Source organism: Rhinopithecus bieti, unplaced genomic scaffold, assembly GCF_001698545.2.
Source record: "Rhinopithecus bieti isolate Rb0 unplaced genomic scaffold, ASM169854v2 scaffold_9899, whole genome shotgun sequence".
Classification (NCBI taxonomy): Eukaryota; Metazoa; Chordata; class Mammalia; order Primates; family Cercopithecidae; genus Rhinopithecus; species Rhinopithecus bieti.
The window spans coordinates 1835947-1856216 of record NW_016806979.1 but is presented as its reverse complement, the minus strand read 5'-3'; the positions used below and the strand labels follow the sequence as shown (position 1 = coordinate 1856216).

Sequence of the window (20270 nt, the reverse complement as noted above, 5' to 3'; positions counted from 1 at the left end):
CCAGTCATTGCATTAGGACCCCCTGCTCCAGTCTGGCCTCCTCTTAACTTCATTACGGCTGCAAGGACCCTGTTTCCAACCGAGGTCCCAATTCACAGGTATCAGAGTCAGGACTTGAACATATTTTGGGGGGACACAATTCAACCCCTGACGGGAATGTAGGGCATGGGAGGGAGGAGTGAGGTAAAGTGGAGAACATGCAGCTGTCAGGACAAGGTCAGCACCTTCCCAAATTCTTCCTGCAGATGTCTGAATCCCAATTAGCCAGTTATAATAGTGTTTCTGCAAGTGCAGCTGCTAAATCTGCCTGCTGGGCACCACAGTAGGCATTGCAGAGCCCCAAGGATGCCCCTGCCTGACTGGGCCTCACCCTGCAGTGGGCATCCCCCCATTGTGCCACATGCCCCTCCACCATCTTGGCTCTCTTAGAGGCATCTCTAGGGTGCTTGGGGCCCTCCAGCCCCAGCCCCAGCCCTGTACCCGCAGACACCCTGGAGGGAACAGAGCCGGGCGCCCTTCCAGGCTGAAGCAGCAGGGACCTCAGGCAGGATGGGCAGCTGGGGCCTCTTGGCCTCCAGCCCTGGCCTCCCCCTTGCCCCGCAGTCATTTCAGGCAGGAAGGTGGGCAGTGCCAACACTGCGGGGGTCAGTGAGACCTGAGCCTCCCCAAGGAGGCAGTGCCTGTCTAGTGCAGGGACGAGGGGCACCATACTGTCCCCCGGAGCTATGAAGTGGTCCTGTGGCCCTTCCAGGCCAGTGTAGCCCACAGTCAGGGCCAGTGACCTGGGGGCAGGGCTGGAGGCCAGGAGGGGCGGCTCTGAACGGAAATGAAGCCAAAAGAGCTGCCCAGGGGACAGGCTGTCTGTCAGCTCAGGGCAGGTGCTGGTTCCGGGAGCTTTAGAGAACACCGCATCTGCCATCCCGCCTGCCCGCCCGCCTGCCCGCCCGGCCAGAGATCCCAGGCCACGCTCCCCAGGCCCTGTGGCCCAGGCAGGCCAGGGGCAGGTTCACAGCCTGTGCTGCTCACACTGCAGATGCTTCCAGACACTGGTTTCTTTGGGTCTTGTTTTATTAAAAGCATGATTTCCCGCTCCACATATTTCCTTTTTTATTGAAAATATTCACATAATATAAAATGAATCGTCTTAAAGTGAGCAATTCAGTAGCATTTGTATTCACAGCGTTGCACCCCCATCTGGGTCCAGGACATTTTCACCATCCCAAGAGGAAACTCCAAGCCCATCGGACAATGCCTGCCGTTCCCTCCTCCTGGGTCCCCACTGCTCTGCGCTCAGTCCCAGGAACTGGCCCATTCTGGACATTTCATAAAAATGGAATCACACGGTATGTGGGGGCGTCTGCCACACTTCCCTCAGTGGGATGTTCCTCCCGGGGTTCCTCCTCGCTCTGGCCTGCCGGTGCCACATGCCTTTCTACAGCTGAGTTAAGTTCCATTGTGTGGATGGACCACAGTGTGTTTATCCAGCCACACCCTGAGGTCAGGGCTGCTTGCTGGAGACAGACTGCAATGTTATTAGTGTTAGGTGTGGGGGGGGGGCACCCAGGACAGCCCCGCACAGTGGGAAAGCTATAGGGTGAACCCTACAGGGAAGAATATGGCAGGACCAGGGACTCTTCCACCTTCTGACCCACTCACTCCACTACTGTGAACGTAGCCAAGGAAAGGGAGGGGCTTCTTGGACAAAAACACTCACTGCAACGTTGTATCTAATGACAAAAAACCCTGAAGCTTCTCCTGGTCCAGCAGCAGACAGCCAGTCAAGAAAGTTGCTGGGGCTGGGTGTGGTGGCTCACGCCTGTAATCCCAGCACTTTGGGAGGCCGAGGCAGGAGGATCACTTGGAGTCAGGAGTTCAAGATCAGCCCGGCCAACATGGTGAAAATACAAAAACTAGCTGGGCGTGGTGTGGTGGTGGGCACCTGTAGTCCCAGCTACTCAGGAGGCTGAGGCAGGAGAACGGCTTGAAGCCGGGAGGCAGAGGTTGCAGTGAGCCGAGACCACAACATTGCACTCCAGCCTGGGCAACAGAGCGAGACTCCATCTCAAAAAAAAAAAAAAAAAAAAAAAAAGTCACTGGACTGTCCTCAGCTCCCAGGCACAACACGGAGCCATCTGCCATCGTAACTGCAGAGTTGTGTGACACCAAGAAAGCAGACACTGCGGTCATGTCAGCTCTGCGTAAGAATCAGAGGGGCAGACACCCGCACGAAGGGAAACCTGTGGTTTCAGGTGGAGAAGAGGCAGTGTGAGGCCTTCTTCACTGTCGTAATTGGGGTATCAAAAAACAAATGCACAGTGAAGCGTCTCCTTCCCGATAGGCCGTGGCTGGGGGAGCTCCTAGCTGATGTATCCCTGTTCTGGTCTCACCCCGGTGGTGACAGCCCTACAAAGGCCCTGCCCAACGAGAGATGCCAGCAAGGGGAGAGGTGCCTGCAAAAGCCACCTGCCTCACAGAGATGCCCTCTCCTTCCAGGGCCCTTATTTTAGGAGCTTCATGAGCCGGGCCCTGGTGTGGCTCCCTGGCCTCTGCAGTGACCCAGAGACAGACAGCTGCTCAGGCCTGGCCACTCACTGGAGGAAGCCAGGTTGTCTGGTGTCTTCTGCTGGCCTCTCAAACACCCTGGCCAGCCTGTATGTCATGGGAGATGCTGCCAGGCCCAGTGGGCCATCTCCATGGACCCTCGCCTTCCTCCCTACAGCCCCCATGAGGCAGCAGGTGGGGTGGGAGCTCATGTTACACAGAGATGCCCCGAGAGAACCGACCATGTGGCTTGTCCAAGCTCACAGCTGGAAAGCCAGGCCTGTATCATATCTTGCTCTATAGGAAAGCACTGAGAATTGGACACATTCCAGGGCACACAAAACCTACCAAGACTAAATCCCAAAGAAACAGAAAACCTGGATAGATCTGTAACTAGTAAGGAGATTGAATCAGTGATCAGAAGGTTCCCATCAAAGAAAGGCCCAGGACCTGACAGTCTCACTGGTGAATGCCACCAAACGTTTAAAGAAAAAACACCAATTCTTCTCAAACTTTTCTAAAAAAATTGATTTCACCCACTCCTAACTCACTCTATGAGGCCAGCATTACCCTGACATCAAAGCCAAGGAGACTACAAGGAAAGAAAAATACAGGCCAACCTCCCTCATGGACGCAGATGCAAAAATCCTCAACCAAATGCTGGCAAACTGAATTCAGCAGCATATGGAAAGGATTATACACCGTGATCAAGTGGGATTTATTCCTGGAATGCAAGGACAGACCAGCTACAAAATTTGATCAGTGTGATAAACTGCACTCACAGAAGAAAGAACAGAAAACGTGATCATCTCAACTGATGCAGAAAAAGCATTTGACAAACTTCAACACCCTTTCATGATAAAAATGCTCAACAAGCTATGAGTAGAAGGAAACTACCTCAACATGATAAAAACCATCCATGAAAAGCCCACAGCAAACATCATACTCAGTGGTGAAAGGCTGAAAACTTTTCCTCTAAGATCGAGAACAAGAAAAGCATGTCCACTCTCGCCACTCCCATTCAACACAGTACTGGAGGTTCCAGTCGGACCAAGCAAGAAAAAGAAATAAAAGGCATTCACATTGGAAAGGAAAAAGTAAGGCCGGGTGCGGTGGCTCACGCCTGTAATCCCAGCACTTTGGGAGGCCAAGGCAGGTGGATCACCTGAGGTCAGGAGTTTGAGACCAGCCTGGCCAACATGGTGAAAACCCATCTCTACTAAAAATACAAAAATTAGCTGGGTGTGGTGGCAGGTGCCTGTAGTCCAAGCTACTCGGGAGGCTGAGACAGGAGTATCTCTTGCAACTGGGAGGCAGAGGTTGCAGTGAACCAAGATCACACCACTGCACTCCAGCCTGAGCAACAGAGCAAGACTTAATCTCAAAATAAAGAAAAAACAAAAATGTAAAATTACCTCTGTTTGCAGATGATATGATGTTATATGTAAGGAATTTTAAATATTCCACAAAAAATCTGTTAGAGCTAATTAATGATATCAGCAAAGTAGCAAGATACAAAGTCAACATCCAAGTATCAGTTGCATTTCTATACACTACCAATGGATAATCTAAAAGGATTATCCATTTTGCCCAAAAAAGACAAAAACAATTCCATGTATAGTACCATCAAAAAGAATAAAATAATTAGGAATTAACTTAACCAAGGAGGTGAAAGACTTGCACAATGAAAACTACAAAATATTGCTGAAAGAAATTAAAGAACACATAAATAAATAGAAACACAAAAATAAATAGAATCCTATGTTCATGGATTGAAAGATTTAACAGTGTTAAGATGTCAGTACTTCCCAAAGCGATCTAGAGTCAACACGATCCCTATCTAAATCCCAGTGACTTTTGCAGAAATAGGAAGCCCATCCTAAAATTCATATGAATCTCAAGAGGCCCAAGATATCCAAAACAATCTTGAAAAAGAAGAACAAAGCTGGAAGACTCATAATTCCTGATTTCAAAACTCACTACAAAGCTACATAAATCAAAATGGTATGGTACTCACAGGCAGACAGACATATAGACCAATGGAATAGAACAGAGAGCCCAGGGCCGGGCGCGGTGGCTCAAGCCTGTAATCCCAGCACTTTGGGAGGCCGAGACAGGCGGATCACGAGGTCAGGAGATCGAGACCATCCTGGCTAACACGGTGAAACCCCGTCTCTACTAAAAAAAATATATATATATAATAAACTAGCCAGGCGTGGTGGCAGGCACCTGTAGTCCAAGCTACTCGGGAGGCTGAGGCAGGAGAATGGTATAAACCCAGGAGACGGAGCTGGCAGTGAGCTGAGATCCAGCCACTGCAGTCCAGCCTGGGCGACAGAGCGAGACTCCGTCTCAAAAAAATAAATAAATAAAAAAAGAACAGAGAGCCAGAAATAAACCTTCGTATAATATGGTCCAACGATTGTTCACAAGAGTGCCAAGACCATTCAATGGGGAAAAACAGTCTTTCAACAAATCGTGCTGGGAAAACTAGATGTCCACATGCAAAATAATGAAATTGGACCCTTACCTAACACCGTATATGAAAATAACTCAAAATGGATCAAAGACCTAAATGTAAAACATGAAACTCTTAAAAGCAAACAGAGCAAAAGCCTCATGACATGGGATTTGACAAGATTGCTTGGATATGACAGTAAAGGCACGGTCAGCAAAAGAAAAAAATAGACAATTTTGATTTCATGATAATTAAAAAAACTTGTGGGTCAAAAGAAACTGTCAACAGACTAACAAGGCAACCCAAAGAATGGCAGAAAATATTTGCAAATCATATATCCGAAAATAGATTAATAACCAGAAATTTAGAGAGAATATATGAAGAACTCCTAAAACTTAATCACAAATAAAAAAATTCAGTTCAAAAATGGGCAAAGGACTTGAATAGACATTTATCCAAAGAAGATATCAACTGCCCAGTAAGCCCATGAGAAGATGCCCACCATCACTAATCATGAGGCAAATGGAAATCAGAGCTACAACGAGAGCTGGACGCAGTGGCTCACGCCTGTAATCCCAGCACTTTGGGAGGCCGAGACGGGCGGATCACGAGGTCAGGAGATCGAGACCATCCTGGCTAACACTGTGAAACCCCGTCTCTACTAAAAAAATACAAAAAACTAGTCGGGCGAGGTGGCGGGCGCCTGTAGTCCCAGCTACTCGGGAGGCTGAGGCAGGAGAATGGCGTGAACCTGGGAGGCGGAGCTTGCAGTGAGCTGAGATTGTGGCACTGCACTCCAGCACGGGCGAAAGAGCGAGACTCCGTCTAAAAAAAAAAACCAAAAAGGCGGCCAGGTACGGTGGCTCACGCCTGTAATCCCAGCACTTTGGGAGGCCAAGGTAGGCAGATCACCTGAGGTCAGGAGTTCAAGACCAGCCTGGTCAACATGGTGAAACCCAGTCTCTACTAAAAATACAGAAATTAGCCAGGCGTGGCAGCATGCACCTGTAATTCCAGCTACTTGGGAGCCTGAGACAGGAAAATTGCTTGAACCTGGGAGGTGGAGGTTGCAGGGCCGAGATTGTGCTATTGTACCCCAGCCTGGGTGATAGGGTGATAGAGTAAGACACTGTATCAATAATAACAATTAAAAAAGGCAAAGATGGTAAATTTATGCTATGTGAACTTTATCATGATAAAAAGGCAAACGAGAAAGAAGAAAAGCACAGAGGAAATGGAGGAAAAGGTACCCACCGAGGCTGGACATTCTCCAGCATCAAACGTGTGTTCTGCAGGTGCCTTTATCTCCATCGTGTCCGCTTGCATATTCCAAATGTTCTGTAATAAACCTAATTGCTTCATCTCATCCAAAAGTTATTACAGATAATATTTCAACCATCCTAATTAAAACAATCACATTCATTTAAAGGCCAAAGTTGGGCAAGAATTTAACTGGCCACTAATTGCTGCGGGGTCTAGGGAGGGCTCAGCCCTTCAGGAAAGTGACCTGGGAGGATCCACCAGTGTCCCCTTCCCTGTCCCGGCCTGGACATCTCCCTGATATTCGACCTGAGGCTCCAGGTGGCCCCGACCTCTATACCTGGCTGGGATGGGCCCTGCAGCCCCCTTGGGGACCACATGGAACCGTGTTCGTCTCCTCAGCTCCTGGGGTCTCTCGAAGAAGGATAGTGGAGCCTCCCTCAAGAGGCTGCTGTGGCAGTCCAAGACCCCTGGGGCCCTGCCAATGGCAGATGACACTGTTATTACATTCATTGTCACCTGTCACATATCATGACTGTCACCTTCATGGGGACAATACCCTCACACCTCCAAAATGAGCAGGCTACCACGGCCTATGTAAGAGGCCTGGGCGGTCCCGTGGCCTCCAGTAGAAAGCCAGGCCCCCTACCCCGGCAGACAGCATCGTCCCTGGCTTGCCCACAGACCTGCCATGCCCAACATGACCACCCCACGGGGCGGGGCTGCCAGCACCACCCTCCCTGGCAGAAGGGGACCGTGCCCCTGGTATATTCAGAGTCAGCCAGGGATCACCCTGGCCCTCCCTGCCCCCCAGCAGGGGAGGCACCGTGGTTTGTGAGGAGGACCTGGCCTGGATAAGCTTTGTCCCGTAGGAGCCTGGAGCCACCCCACTCCCACCAGCCTGCAGGCTGTGCTGTGCCCCTTCCCGCCGGCCCAAGCCTCGAGCCTGGGCTGCAGCACCCACTTGGTTGACCCTTCAAACCCTACTCACGTGCCTGGCCCTGCAGTCTGTTTCCTGCACCAGAGCTGGGGGGACAGGGTCCCCAGCCTCAATCTCCCTGCACCCACGCACTGCCCGCAGCCCCTCCCACTGTGTACAATCCACTGCACTGGAGACCTGAGGCGACCTGAGGCTTGGGTTCCAGCCCCGTGACCTTGGGCAGGTCCCTCAGCCCCTCTGACCTCAGGTTTCCAGCTGCTGTCTGCCCAGCTGGCCTCGGTCACCCGTTCACCGGCTCACTGGTGCCCTCTGCTCCTCCCTAACTCCACCCCAGGTTTAGGGAGGCCAGGCGCGGTTAAGGGTCAGTCTGCCCAGCCCAGTGTGGACACACCAAGTGCCTGTGAGCCCCTGGGAGCTGCCTGTGCCAGGCTGGAGTGCCAGGGAGGGGCGAGGACAGCTGCAGCCCCAAGATGTAAACAGACATGCAGGTATAAAAGCTGGAGCCCCTGGGCCTCTCCGCACCCCAGCCTGACCCACCTTCCAGAACTCTCAAAAGAAGCCAGGCAGAGGTAAGCCCTGCCAAGGAGGGGGTGTGGGTCCCTGGCAGCTGAGGTTATCCGAGCTGGATGGTGGGAACTTGGGGGCCTCCTCTTCATCCACAGGACAAGGGTGGCCCTGGGAGACCCCAGGGAGCCCAGGGGAGGTGGGGAAAGGAAGTGGAAAGAGAAGGAATGACCCTTCCTGCCGGTATCACCACTATGAGCCCCAAGGGGGCCCCCGGATGGGAGACAGCTGCATGTGCCTGGTCCTGTGGGGCACATGTGCGTGCATGCGTGTGCTGGCGCGAGCCTCTGTGGGCACGGCTACAAGAGGCGGCTGAGAGCTGGGGCCTCTGCATAGGGAGCTGGACCTGCTCACTCTGCCCCTAGGCCCCCAGGCTCTCAGTGGGGACGGAGATGGGATGGGGCTGGCAGGGCAGCAGGTCCAAGGCCTCTGGCCCCCAGACTCCAGCAGGCACACAGAGCCGGCTCTGGTCCCCGTGCCCTGCCTCTGACCCAGAGGGATCCCACTGCCTCCATCACCTGTTCCCCCGAGAGGCCTCTCTCATCTCAGCATCTGCCCTTGGCGACTGGGTGGCAGAGGCTAGTTGCTGTGGGCAGACCACAGCCTCCAAGAATGGAAGGTCCGGAGTGGCCCCGGGCGGGGCAACCCAGATGTAGCAATGCTGGGGAGGTGTGTGCTCTGAGGGGTCTTAGCCCAGCCTGGAGGGTCCAGGAACTCCAGCTGTGGAGGGTGGGTAAAGGGAGTGGGGGAAAAGAGGCCTTTCAGCAGGGCCTTTCCCGGCACTGAGGGCAGCCCCCGAGTCCAGGCAGGGCCTAAGGAGAGCTCGTGTGGTAACCCGCAGCCTCCCCCCGCAGGACATCCTGGCTCACTTGGATCCCGTTAAACTGCAGCCCGGGCTGGGGATGCAGGAGCTATAAATAAACCAGCAGCCTGGAGCTCCAGGCCTGCCTCCATCCTGTCTCCAGCCTGGATCTCAGGCTCCCCTGCCTTTGTTGGGGGACCCCTGAGAGCAGTGGGATTGGGGGTGGTGAACGAGCCCAGCCCAGGGGCGCCCCCAGCGCTCGGTAGATGGGACATTGGTTTCTGGCTCAGCCATATTTAGCGTGGAATTTGGCCCAGCCCCTCCTCTGTAAAGGAGGTGACATTGGGCCTGGGGCCCCAAGTGGTAGGCAGGTGTCCTCTCTTCCAGAACGGGGCCCCAAGATTCCAGGGTTGGAGGCGGGGAACCAGAGTTCCAGCTCTGAATGAAGTGGGGCAGGGCCTCTCCTGAGGGCCTTGGAGGCCCAGGCCTGCCCCACATGCCCGCTCACCACCACCCTGCTGGCTGGGGGAATCAGCCACTGCAGGGGCCTTGGGGGCCCAGCTCCAGCCCCACAGCAGCGGACAAGCCCATTCCCCACCATCTCCCTTCCCTCCTGGCTCCTCGCACAGCCTTCATGAAGGGGCAGGTGTCTCCCCATATCACATGGCAGCTGGAAGCACCATGGGTTGGGGAGCAGAACCTGGTCCAGGGGCTGCAGCTGGCACCCCTCACACCCCTGGGGCACCAGGGTTGGGTTGCAACCCTTGACCTATGGCCTGTCTATCCAGAGGAGAGCAGAGATGCCTCTGGCCACTGCTCAGCCCCATTTGAGAACACAGGCCGCCCCTCCTGGCAGCAAGAGCATTCCAGAAGGCTCTACCACCCCGTGAACTTTCAAGAAGGCCAAGAAGCCTGGGACACCTGCTGCCCCTTGCGCTCTGAGATAGCTGCTGTGCTGAGCCCCAGAACCCAACCCCTGCTGGGGACAGCAACCCGAGAGCCCAGCAGGTCACAAGGTGCTGCCGTGGGGGGCACAGGATGGCCCGGCCCCTCCCGCTGGCCCCTCTGCCTGTGCCCAGACCCCCACCTGCCTGGCTGGGACCCCAGCCTGTCTCAGGGGCCCTGCCACGACGCCAACACTGTGACGCCTGTCATTGTTCCCACTTTACGGCAGGACCCAGCACCACGCAGCGTCTACGTCTGCTCTGGCCCAAGTAGCACCCCCAATCCATGCGTGCACCCCATGAACTGACTCCCTATCCACCCCAGGACCAGGATGGACGAGGACCTCTCCCAGATGAAGAAGATGGCCTTGACCATGGGCACGTCCCTATCAGACAAGGACATTGAGCTGCTGCCCACGGACATGAGACACTATGGTACAGCATGCCCTGCCCAGCACAGCCCCACCCATCCAGCCCAGCTGTGGGCAGGAGACCTCACCCCTTTTTCGGGGCTGACGGGTCCAGGACCCCAGGACCTGCGGCGGGCGGGGACATGGGGGTGCAGGACCTGGCAGCCCCCATCCCAGGGCGGGGTCTTCCCTGGAGGCCTGGCTGGAGTGAGGTCGGCCCCTCCGTGAGCCCAGCCTGGTTGCCCCAGGATCCTTCAACTACCTCAAGTTCTTTGAGCACATGCGCAAGTTCCACGCCTCAGGCCAGTTGGACGAAGCCATCCGCAAGGCCTTCCAGGCCCTGGACAAGGACAGGAGCGGCTTCATTGAGTGGAATGAGATCAAGTAATAGCAGGCGGCCGAGGAGGGGTGGGGCCCAAGCCACCCAGACCACGCCAAATGCCCACCTGGCAGACCTGGCTTTCCCCCACCGGGTCCCGGCTAGCCTTGTAGCTGGCAGGGCTGGGCCAGAACCGGCTAGAGGCCCAGGAGGCCCACAGGCCCAGGCTCCCGGCCCGAAGTGTCCTTGCCTACAAAGTGGGGGGTGAACAGCTCGTGAGCCACTGGGCACCGGTTGGAAGCCCGTTGGCACTGACTCGAGCCCCCTCGGCCCCAGGTACATCCTGTCCATCATCCCCAGCAGCGGGCCCACTGCCCCACTGACAGACGAGGAGGCTGAGGCCATAATCCAGGCGGCGGACACAGACGGGGACGGGAGGATCAACTACGAAGGTGGGGGCAGCACAGCCAGGGTATCCTCAGGACCCTCCTTCCCCTGCTAGGCCGCGACCCTTGCCCATGGCCTCACCCCGAGGGCACCAGCACCCAACTCACAGATGAGGAAATCCAGGCTCAGGGCTCTAGGCTGGGCCGGGAGCCGAGGGGCTCTCCCCTGGGCCAAGGGCCCCACTGCAGAGAGGCGGCCGGGAGGGCTTTGGGAAGGCCAGCTGCGGCGGAGCCAGTGGGTATGGGGTCTCTGGGCTCAGGGATGCCGTCTTCTCGGGGGCCCACGGTCTTTGAGGCTCTCCATGGCTGCCCTGAAGTCTCACCCCCCAGTGGCTGGCCACAGGCCTGGAGGGCAGAGGGCACACGAGGTGGACTGGGCCTCCAGACACCCCCTGCCCAGCCATGGGCCCTGTCCTTATCTGCCTGGGTCTGGAAACCCCAGCAAACCTGGCTTGTGGGGAACCACAAGGCTTGGTGGGCAGCCTAGCCCCCTCAGAACCCAGGCCCCCCAGCTGCTCCGTGCCTCAGTTTCCCCACTAGATGATCATAGGAGGAGCACCTGCTCTCAGAGAGTCTGGTGGGAATTCCAGAGAGTCTCTGCAGAGACCCAGGCCATTGCAAGCCCCCCGTCCCCAGCCCAGGTCAACTCATCACGACCAAGCAGCCGGGCCCAGGGCAAACAGCTCCGGCGTGGGGCCCCGGCCAGACAGGCTGGAGGCCTGGTCCCTGCTCAAGGGCTTGGGGACGGGAACCCCTGGACTGTGTACTCCAGGCACACTCCCTCTGACTCCTTTGAGAGTTAAAGGGCTTACAGGGATTGGGGGACACAAAACAGGGGCACTAACTAGAAATTGATCTCCTGCTCTAGAATTTTCTGAATTGATCAAAAAGGAGAAAATTCCAAAGAAGAAGTAGCACCGTGACCAGCCCTGGCCAGCCGAGGGCTCCCATCGGGTAACTCAGGGTGGCCACGCACCTGGGCAGAAGTCGTTGGGGCTGGTAAGAGGAGGCAGCTATGAGGGCGGACCCAGCTTTTGCTGGAAAATGGAAGAAAAGCAGCATTAAATGAATGACGCAGCCTGGTGTGTCTGTTGGGGATACTGGTGTGAACTGGGGTGGGGGCAGGATCAGGGCCATAGGTGACAAAGGCTGGGGGGCAGGGCGTGCGTGTGGGTGGGGGAAGGAAGATGCTTTCTCCCATCCCTCAGCCCCACCTGGCTGTGGGAAGCCCCCAAGGGCGACCCTGCAGCAAGATTCCATCCAGCTGGGCCTCCGGTCAGCAGGGTACACGGTGCTCTGTGGGCCCAAACCCTTGAAGAGCCCCCTTCCAATCTGCAATGGGCCTGGCCGGGGCCACACACTCCCAGTTCATACCTGGACACAGTAGGGGGACACCTGCAGCCCCTGGGTGCCACTGGCAGGGGCCTTGTTCCAGGCCGAAGCACCCGGCAGACCCTCTGCCCCCATCTCCTGCCTGCTCAGGCTCCCGGGCTGGGCCCTTCTATCTCCTGGCTGTGTGTCTCCCTGGATGGTGCTCCTCTCCCCACTTAGTGCTTCCGGCGGGACCCCAGCCCAGTCCTTGGTCCCCTGTTCCACCCACACTCGCCTGCCCCAAGCCCCTCATCTGGTGGCTTAAGGGCCCCTGGCCCTGGCAGTTCCCAGCCCTGAGGTCCTGTGAGTAGCAGGAGCCTGGACCCCCTTGGTGCCATTTGGGGATGTGGATGTCGGCCTCCAGCTGCTCACTGGCCACACGGGACTCCAGGCCCTCTGGGCTGGTGGCACTGAGGGTCTTGGGAGCCTGAGTCCCGGCTCACCCCAGAAGGGAAGACACCTGCCCATCAGGGGAACCCTTGCTGGGCTTACGGCAGCGAGAACAGAGCTGCTCCAGAGGCGAGTGTGGCAATGGCAGGGTCTGCTTGTCACGGCAGCAAGAGTGAGGCTGATCCACACGCCATCCTCACGGCCCACCCGCAGGTAACTATAGGCTCCATCACGAAATACACACAGAGCCCACTGCCCACACCACCCTGGCCACCGTCACTCTTGCCTGGGCAACCACCACAGCCCCCTGGTTGGTCTCTCCACCTCTACCCTCTGAAGGGCCTTCCTCAACTTGGTGTCTGGAGGGCTCCCTCTCGGAACCCTCCCAGGGCTCTCCTCTCACACAGGGTGACGCTAGAGGCCTCACGTACTCTGGCTCCCACTTTCCCTCTGACCTAAGACCCCCAGGTCCTGCCCCTCCTGATGCAGCCACGTGGCCCCCTTGCCTCCTCAGCCAGGCGCCACCCTGCCCTGGGGCCTTCGCGCCTCCAGCCCTCAGCCTGGCATGCCATTGCCTAGACATCCAGCTGCGAGGCAGACCATCTCCTCCTTCGATGCTTTCTGCAAATGTCGCATCCCGAGGTTGTCTTTACCTGCTGTTTGATATTTCACTCACCCTCGCCAGCATCCTGCGTCCCCCTGGACCAGATCTTTTCCCCAAAGCACTCCCCGTCCCCTAATACACTATGACATTCATGTGTGTATGCGTTTATTATGAGCAAACAAATCATGGGTGCTAAGATCCAGAGCAGGGGAGCTCAGAGAGGTGAGTGCAGGCGGCATAGGCTGCCCCACTGGGCATCTGCCAGTCAGCAGCAGGACTGAGAGGGCGCCGGGCAGCCTCCTGCTGTCCAGGGCCTGTCCGGGAGGAGGGGCTTTGGCTGCAGCTGCTATGGGCTACCCAGTGGGAGTAAGAACAGCAGAGAACCCGACCCGACCTCACCAACTGGAGGCTGCCCTCACAGTCAGTGAAGAGCCCAGCATCAGCCCCTCTCCTCCGTCAGCCAGAGCCACAGTGAGCCCACCAGACAGGGGGCTGGCAAAAGTCAGTCCCAGGGCCAGATCCAGCCCAACACCGGCCAAACCTGGTTTTGAACTGTCCAGGGCAGCTTTCGTGCTGTGCCCAAAGAGGCCTTAGAAAGTTTGAAAATAAAAAGAAGGGGCCGGGTACGGTGGCTCACACCTGTCATCCCAGCACTTTGGGAGGCTGAGGCGGGCGGATCACCTGAGGTCAGGAGTTCAAGACCAGCCTGGCCAACATGGTGAAACCCCTGTCTCTGCAGAACGCACATTATTTTTAAATATGTAAAGCATTTACCAAAATTGTCCAAACGCTGGGCCCTAAAGTGAGATGCAATCAAGTCAAAGGACTGAAATAATATGGAACATTCTCTGACCACACAGAAGCTAAGTTAGAAATTTAAAAGATAAAAAAAGCAGCGCGGTTCTAAACAGCCTACGGTTCAAAGGGACCACCCTGCAAATTTGAAAATGGTTTGCACCAGAGAAGAATGAAAATACAACACGTCAACTTGTGGCTGCCGCTCAAACGGTGCCTTGGGGAATTCAGTCTTAGATGCACAGACTCCAAGGGAAAAGGGCCTGGGAATCAACATCCTAAGTATCCTTCCCAAGAAGTTAGAAAAAGAACAAAAAAGGAAGCTTGCAGGAGGGGCAGAAATAAAGGTGGGCATTGTGAAATATTAGGTTTCTCGCGTTCTTTCCGTCTCCCCTGCTGGAACATAAGCCCCTCGAGGGGTTGGGTGTGGTAACCTGTAGTCCCAGCTACTTGGCAGGCGGAGGCAGGAGAATTGCTGTACCCCAAATTCTAGGCCTGGCATCGACAGATGCCTTAGATGATTTGGTTGATGATGTGAACTGTCTCAAAGAAGCAGGCTCTGCCAGGGAAAGAATGGAGCCCATGAGGGCGGCGAGCCAGACGGGGTGGAATGAAACCCAGGCAGACTCCATTTGTGTTTCTAGGGTCTGGCCCCCGCCCCGAAGCCCTCCCCCCATCCCCAATAGCCCACCAACCAAGACAGGGAAGTGACCCAGCTGGGGGAAGGGAGTCCGGCTTTCTCAATGGTGAGACTCAGGGTGCCCCCCACCGTGACTCAGAGACCCCTCCAACCCCCTGGGGACCTCCACAGTGTCTTGCTGGGTGAAGCCTACCTCTGTGTTGCCGTCTGTTGGGCACTAGAACTACCTGGAGCAGAAGGAGCTGGAAGGCTCAGGGCACCAGGTTTGACCCGGGGCCTTTCCCGGAAGGCTGGGGCCTCACAGCTGCCCCTGGAGCAGAGCTGCCCCTGCGCACTGCACTCCCAGCCTCCCGCACTCCACTCCCCACATGGGAAGATGGGAAGAGAAACGTCATCTCAGCCCCCTTCCCCGGGCACCCGGGTCCAGGGGAAGCCGCCCGGCAGACAGGCCCTCTCCTCAACGTTCCAGCCTCTCAGGAAAACGCTTCTCATCAGCACAACACTTGAGGCCACGCAGCTGGAGGGCAGCGCAGAGACAGGAATGATACTCGGTACCAGTCCCTTCATCTAAAATTTGAATTAAAAACCAACAGGCTGGGTATGGTGGTTCACGCCTGTAATTCAACTTTGGGAGGCCAGGGTGGGGTGATCACTTGAACCCAGGAGTTTGAGACCAACCTGGTCAACACAGTGAGACTGTCTACAAAAGTAAAATAAAAGTAGCTGGGCATGGTTCCCCACTACCAGGTAGTCCCCACTATCTGGGAGGCTGAGGCGGGGGGAATCACTTGAGGCTACGAGTTCGAGGCTGCAGGGAGCTATAAATGCGCCACTGCACTCCAGCTTGGGCGACAGAGCAAGATCTTGTCTCAAAAAATAAAAATTGGGCCAGGCGCGGTGGTTCGTGCCTGTAATCCCACCACTTTGGGAGGCTGAGGTGGGTGGATCACGAAGTCAAGAGATTGAGACCATCCTGGCCAACATGATGAAACTCCGTCTCTACTAAAAATACAAAAATTAGCCATCTTAGTGGTGCACACCTGTAATCCCAGCTACTTGGGAGGCTGAGGCAGGAGAATCACTTGAATCTGGGAGGCAGAGGTTTCAGTGAGCCAAGATCATGCCACTGCACTCCAGCCTGGGCAACAGAGACTCTGTCTCAAAATAAATAAATAAATTAATTAATTAAATTAAAATTTAAAAATTAAGACAATAAAAAACAAAATCCAAGAGATGTCACGATCCAGAGGTGGCCCCAAATGCAAAAGGCCCTCCACACGTCCTTGTGAACAAATGAAGGACTCAGGAATGAAGGAGAAATGAACGAGCAAATGAAAAACCCATCAGGCAGGGGCTGGGAAGCCGGGGATGCCCCCAGCCGAAGGTCACACCCATGTCTCTCTCCTTTTCTGGCCATAAGGAGTGTCCCAGGCCTCTTCTATCTCTGTGGAGGTCACCCTGTGCATCCTGCTGGAGACCTTGTAAACATACTTAGTTTAGTAATTTGCAGCCGTTTCACTGATAAAAACACCTTTTCTGTGGCCAGGACGCCCGAACGTGTGCCACGGCAGAAGGCTTGGTTTCCCCACATGGCCCCGCGCTGCTCCTGGGAGCCGGCTCCTGGGGGCTTCAGCTGCGGTGACGGAGGTGTGGGCCCCCCAGGACCTGAGATCCACAGCCCCCCACTCTCAGAGCCCACCTGGCCAGCTGCGCTCACATTTGGGTGACGTTCTGGAGTTAAAGCCCAGCTGAGTGGCTCAGCTGTCAGCACCCTGCAGCCAGTGTCCCCATCGTCCCTGGGGGCCACTGCTCCCACACAGGCTTTGGCGAGGCCCCCAGAGCTTTGTCCTCAGCATGGGGCCTGGCCAACAGCAACTCATCATAAGGGACGCGGCTGTCATCCTCGGCTCCTGCCTGCAGCCTCACCAGGAGGTACCTGGGTCTCACCCTGGCCCAGGAGCAGGCCCTGGGAGTGGGGTGGCCACTGAGCTGAGCCTGAGTGTCCAAGACAAGCAAGGCTCACAGTGACCTAGGGGGCGGTGGAAGCCGCCCCTCCCACCCCGCTAGGCACTGTCCCTGCTGTGCATTTCACCTTCACAGAGGCCTGGCCCTGTCTGCAAAAGAGGGAAGGCCCAGCAGTGGTTCTGCATGACCAACCACGACCCAGGGACCACACTGCCCTGTCCTGTGCCCTAGATACCGAGCCCAGTGCCACACACAGCTCCAGGCCGAGCCTCCAGCTCTGATTCCAACATCTTGGGGCCCTTTGGGGCCTCCCCCTATGCCCCAGGTCCTCAAGCATGATTTGCATAGTCCCCTGAAGCCACATTTGCCTGGGCCCTGTCCCTTAGGGGCATTTTCCTAGCCTCACCCCCGAGGTCCTCAGCTCCTCCCAGCTTGGGGCCCTAGTCTAGGCCTGGACCTGGGAACCTGGGGGGTGGTGAGCGAGAGGGACTCAGTGGCCTGCACCCCCTGCCAGGCGGGGAACCCACACCAGATGCAGGACAAGGCCCATCTCACACACATCCCTGGTCACCAAAGCCAGCACAGGGACCAGGGATGATGCTACTGGAAGGATAAAGACGTAAAGACAAGCACAGGCCTTGTGTCCAGGGCAGTGACTTGGCCAGCAGCATGGTGCTGGGCACAAGGACCTGAGCCCGGCCAGCCCCTCCTGGGGGAAGGCAAGCCTCAGGCAGGGTCTCGGAGCAGGCCTGGGCAGCCAGCAGCACCTCTGTTCCACAGGGGGCTTCCCAGGACCCCAGGCACGGGCCAGCAGCCGCTGCGGCCAGGGAAGTCCTAGCCATGCTGCAGGTGGCAAGACAGGCTCAGGGACGATGGGTCTACCCGGCGCAGATGCTGGGACAGTGTGGCATGGCAGTCCAAGCTACCCCAAAGCCCGGTCCCAGGACAGTGCGGCCTGCTCGGGGACCCTTGTCTCCCACCAAGCATTCAGGCGTCACTTCGGACCTCCCATCCCAGTGAGTGGGTGTCCAGCACTCACTTCTTGGTCAGTGTAGACAGAGGTGGAGGGAGGGCTGCCCCCCGAGGATTCAGGGCAGGTTCTGAGCTCACCGGGCCAAGCTGACCTGGGCTGAGCACCAGGCTGGGTGTGAACAGATGCCCTGGGCCAGTGGGGGACCTGGTACCCTCTCCTGCCCTCCCCTGCCTGGGACCTTCCCCAGTGCCCCCTTCCTCAAGGGTGGGCCCTGTCCATCCCCATTTCTTGAGAGCTCCAGGCTGTCACACATAGCAGGGAGGGTAGGGCTTCCTGTCCCTCTGGAGTCTCCCAGCCGTAGGGGCACACTGGCGGCTGTGGGCTTCGAGCACCTGCAGGGCCGGGGCGGGGCCCTTGGAGCTCCTCCCAGGGGGTGAGTTCTGCTGAGCTCCTCCTACGCCTGGCCAGGAATGGCGGGGGGAATTCCCTGTGCTTGGGACTGGAGCCTGAGTTTCAGGGCCCAGGGCAAGGCAGGGAACAGGAACTTGGGGGTTGGGCTGAATGCTGGGAGCTGCGGGCTGAGTGCAGCGGGGCTGCCGGCTGAGCGCAGGGGGGCTGCGGGCTGAGCGCTGGCGGGCTGCGGGCTGAGCGCTGGGGGCTGAGGGCTGAGTGCTGGGGAGCTGCGGGCTGAGTGCAGGGGGCTGCTGGCTGAGTGCTGGGGCTGCCAGCTGGGGGGCTGATGGCCAAGCTTCATGATTCCCTGGTCAGCCTGCACGGGCTGGAGAGGGGGTGGGAGGAAGAGAGCCAAACCCACGCCTGGCTGCTCTGCGGGTCTAGGGCGGCCTCCAGCCCAGGAGAGAAAACAAGTCAGTCACTCAAACACTGAAACAACGGCCTCCTTTACTGACAAAATGCAGCCACAGGTGCTCAGCCATGTGCATCTCAACCACCGGCCTCTGCAGGGGGCAGGTGGGCATCCCCGTGGGCCTCCGGGCCACGTCCAGCCTCTGTCCTCTGCCTTCCGTTCTTCGGCAGTGTTCCCAGCATCCCTGGTCACTTGGTACTCGGCGCGGGCCGCCTGTGCTGCTCCAGCAGCTCCTCCAGGTGGTCGGCCCGCTTCACCGCAGCCTGCAACACAACTGCAGGGTCAGGCCTGCTCCCAGCCCTGAGGTCCCGCAGGGCTGGCCATGGGGACTCACCTCGTGCTGTGTCCGGAGGCTGCTCACAGCTTCCTCCTTCCTCGCGAGGGCCGTCTTCACCCTGTGTGTGGCAGGTGGTGGGCTTCAGCGTGGCCCCCGCCCCATGGCCCCAGACTGGCCTGCAGCGCACAGGGTGCCTGGGGCAGCCGCCTGGTCAGCCTGGTCCTGGCCCTGCTGACCACGACTCCTGTGGCTGGCCAGGCAGCTGTCCAGGGAACCCACCTGCTGTTTAGTCAGGACCCAACACAGGCCCCTGGAGTGTGACCCTGGCCACACCTGGAGAGGTCTGGTACCCAAAAGGGGGTGGGAAGCCTCGCCCACACCCGCCTCTCAGCCCGTGGCAGCAGGCGGCACTGGACGGACGTAGGACCCCCGTGGAGGGAGTTCACTAGGAATCTTAGAGCGCCTGGCTCTTTCAGCGTCTGTCCACCCAGCCCAGGGTCCCGGGAGCTGCCTCCCTGGAGAACTCGCCAGGCCTAGACACGATCCACTCAGGTGCCCCAACAGGGATGGCCAACACCCTGGACTAAGCGCCAAGGAGGAAAACAGATCCAGGTCTCCAAGGCCCCAAAGCCTCTACCTAGAGGGCCCTGTCTCTGCATCTCCTGGCCTTCCTCAGCCACAGCCTCCTGGGGCTTGGAGCTGCAGGGGCCCTGCCTGCTCCCCTGCCCCGCCTCCATCTCCAGCCCTGCAGCCCCCGACACCCACCTCCGGTGCACTTCCTCCAGCTCCAGCTGCTGGCGGGCCTGCAGCGCGGCCAGCTCGGCCTTGGCCTGCCGTGTCTCCTCCTCAGAGGCTGCCAGCCGGTCCTCGAACTCCTGGCGGATCACCTGGGCCAGGTTGCTACGCTCGCTAGAAAGCCGCTCGTTCATCTGGGTGGGCACAGGAGGCAGTGAACCTGCTGCCAGCAAGTGGCTGCATGCATGTAGGACGGGCCTGGGGGTGCCCACTGCCCACGTGATACCCGCCCACTCACGGCCTGCGTGTCCTCCAGCGCCCGCTCCTTCTGCCGCACGAGGCCCTGCAGACGCAGATTCTCACCCTCGGCCTCCCCAAGCTGGCCCTTCAGCTCCGAGCACCGCTCCTGAAGCTTCCGCTCCGACTGCTCCTGCTCGGAGAGCTCTGCCTCGTACTTGTCCCGTAAGCGCTTGATGCTGGCGTTTTGGGGAGGGCAGGGTCACTGCAGCCCAGTCACACATGGGTCCTTGCACCTTGGCTCCCGGGCCTCCCCAGCTGGCGACCCAGCCGTGTCCCACGCGTGGCGGGTGACCCAGCCGTGCCTCACGCGTGGCGGGGCCTCACCGACTCTCAGCAGCCTTCTCACTCTCTTCCTTGGCCAGTGCCACGTCGGCCTCCAGCCGGTGAATGACCAGCTCAATCTCCTTGTCCCGGCCTTTCCGGATTTCTTCCCTCAGCTCCTGCTCCCGGTTCAGCAGCCACGCCTCCTAGCGGGACACACGCTGCCTAGGGGGCTGCCACCCGGAGCAGGCCCGCGGGGCCAGGGCCAGCCTCAGGGGGTCCTGGGGGGCTCCAGGTTCTGAGCCACAGTGGAGTAAGGGACCTTCCCCCTCTCCAGGCTCCTGTCCTGGGGTGTGCTATGTCCTGGCGTCAGGACCCATGTGGGCACAGGTGTACCAGAGATCATCATG

General features: G+C 57.8%; 1 protein-coding gene and 1 pseudogene across 6 annotated transcripts in view; one reads left to right on the top strand and one right to left on the bottom strand.

Annotated features, from left to right (window-relative positions):
• LOC108534136 (uncharacterized) overlaps positions 1–9915 on the top strand; it is a 17014-nt pseudogene extending 7099 nt beyond the window's left edge.
• An 8392-nt stretch (positions 9916–18307) lies between these two features.
• Positions 18308–20270, bottom strand: part of CEP131 (centrosomal protein 131) — a 36624-nt gene continuing 34661 nt past the window's right edge. For 3 of the 6 annotated variants that reach the window (XM_017879285.1, XM_017879288.1, XM_017879290.1), the window contains exons 22-25: positions 19924–20066; positions 19598–19775; positions 19330–19493; positions 18308–18682 (exon numbers count right to left, since the gene is read on the bottom strand). In XM_017879285.1, coding sequence (XP_017734774.1) covers positions 18541–18682; positions 19330–19493; positions 19598–19775; positions 19924–20066 — 627 coding nt within the window. In that variant the 3' untranslated portion in view covers positions 18308–18540. The remainder of the gene's footprint in view (positions 18683–19329; positions 19494–19597; positions 19776–19923; positions 20067–20270) is intronic. The other 3 variants (XM_017879286.1, XM_017879289.1, XM_017879287.1) reach the window with 2 other exon arrangements.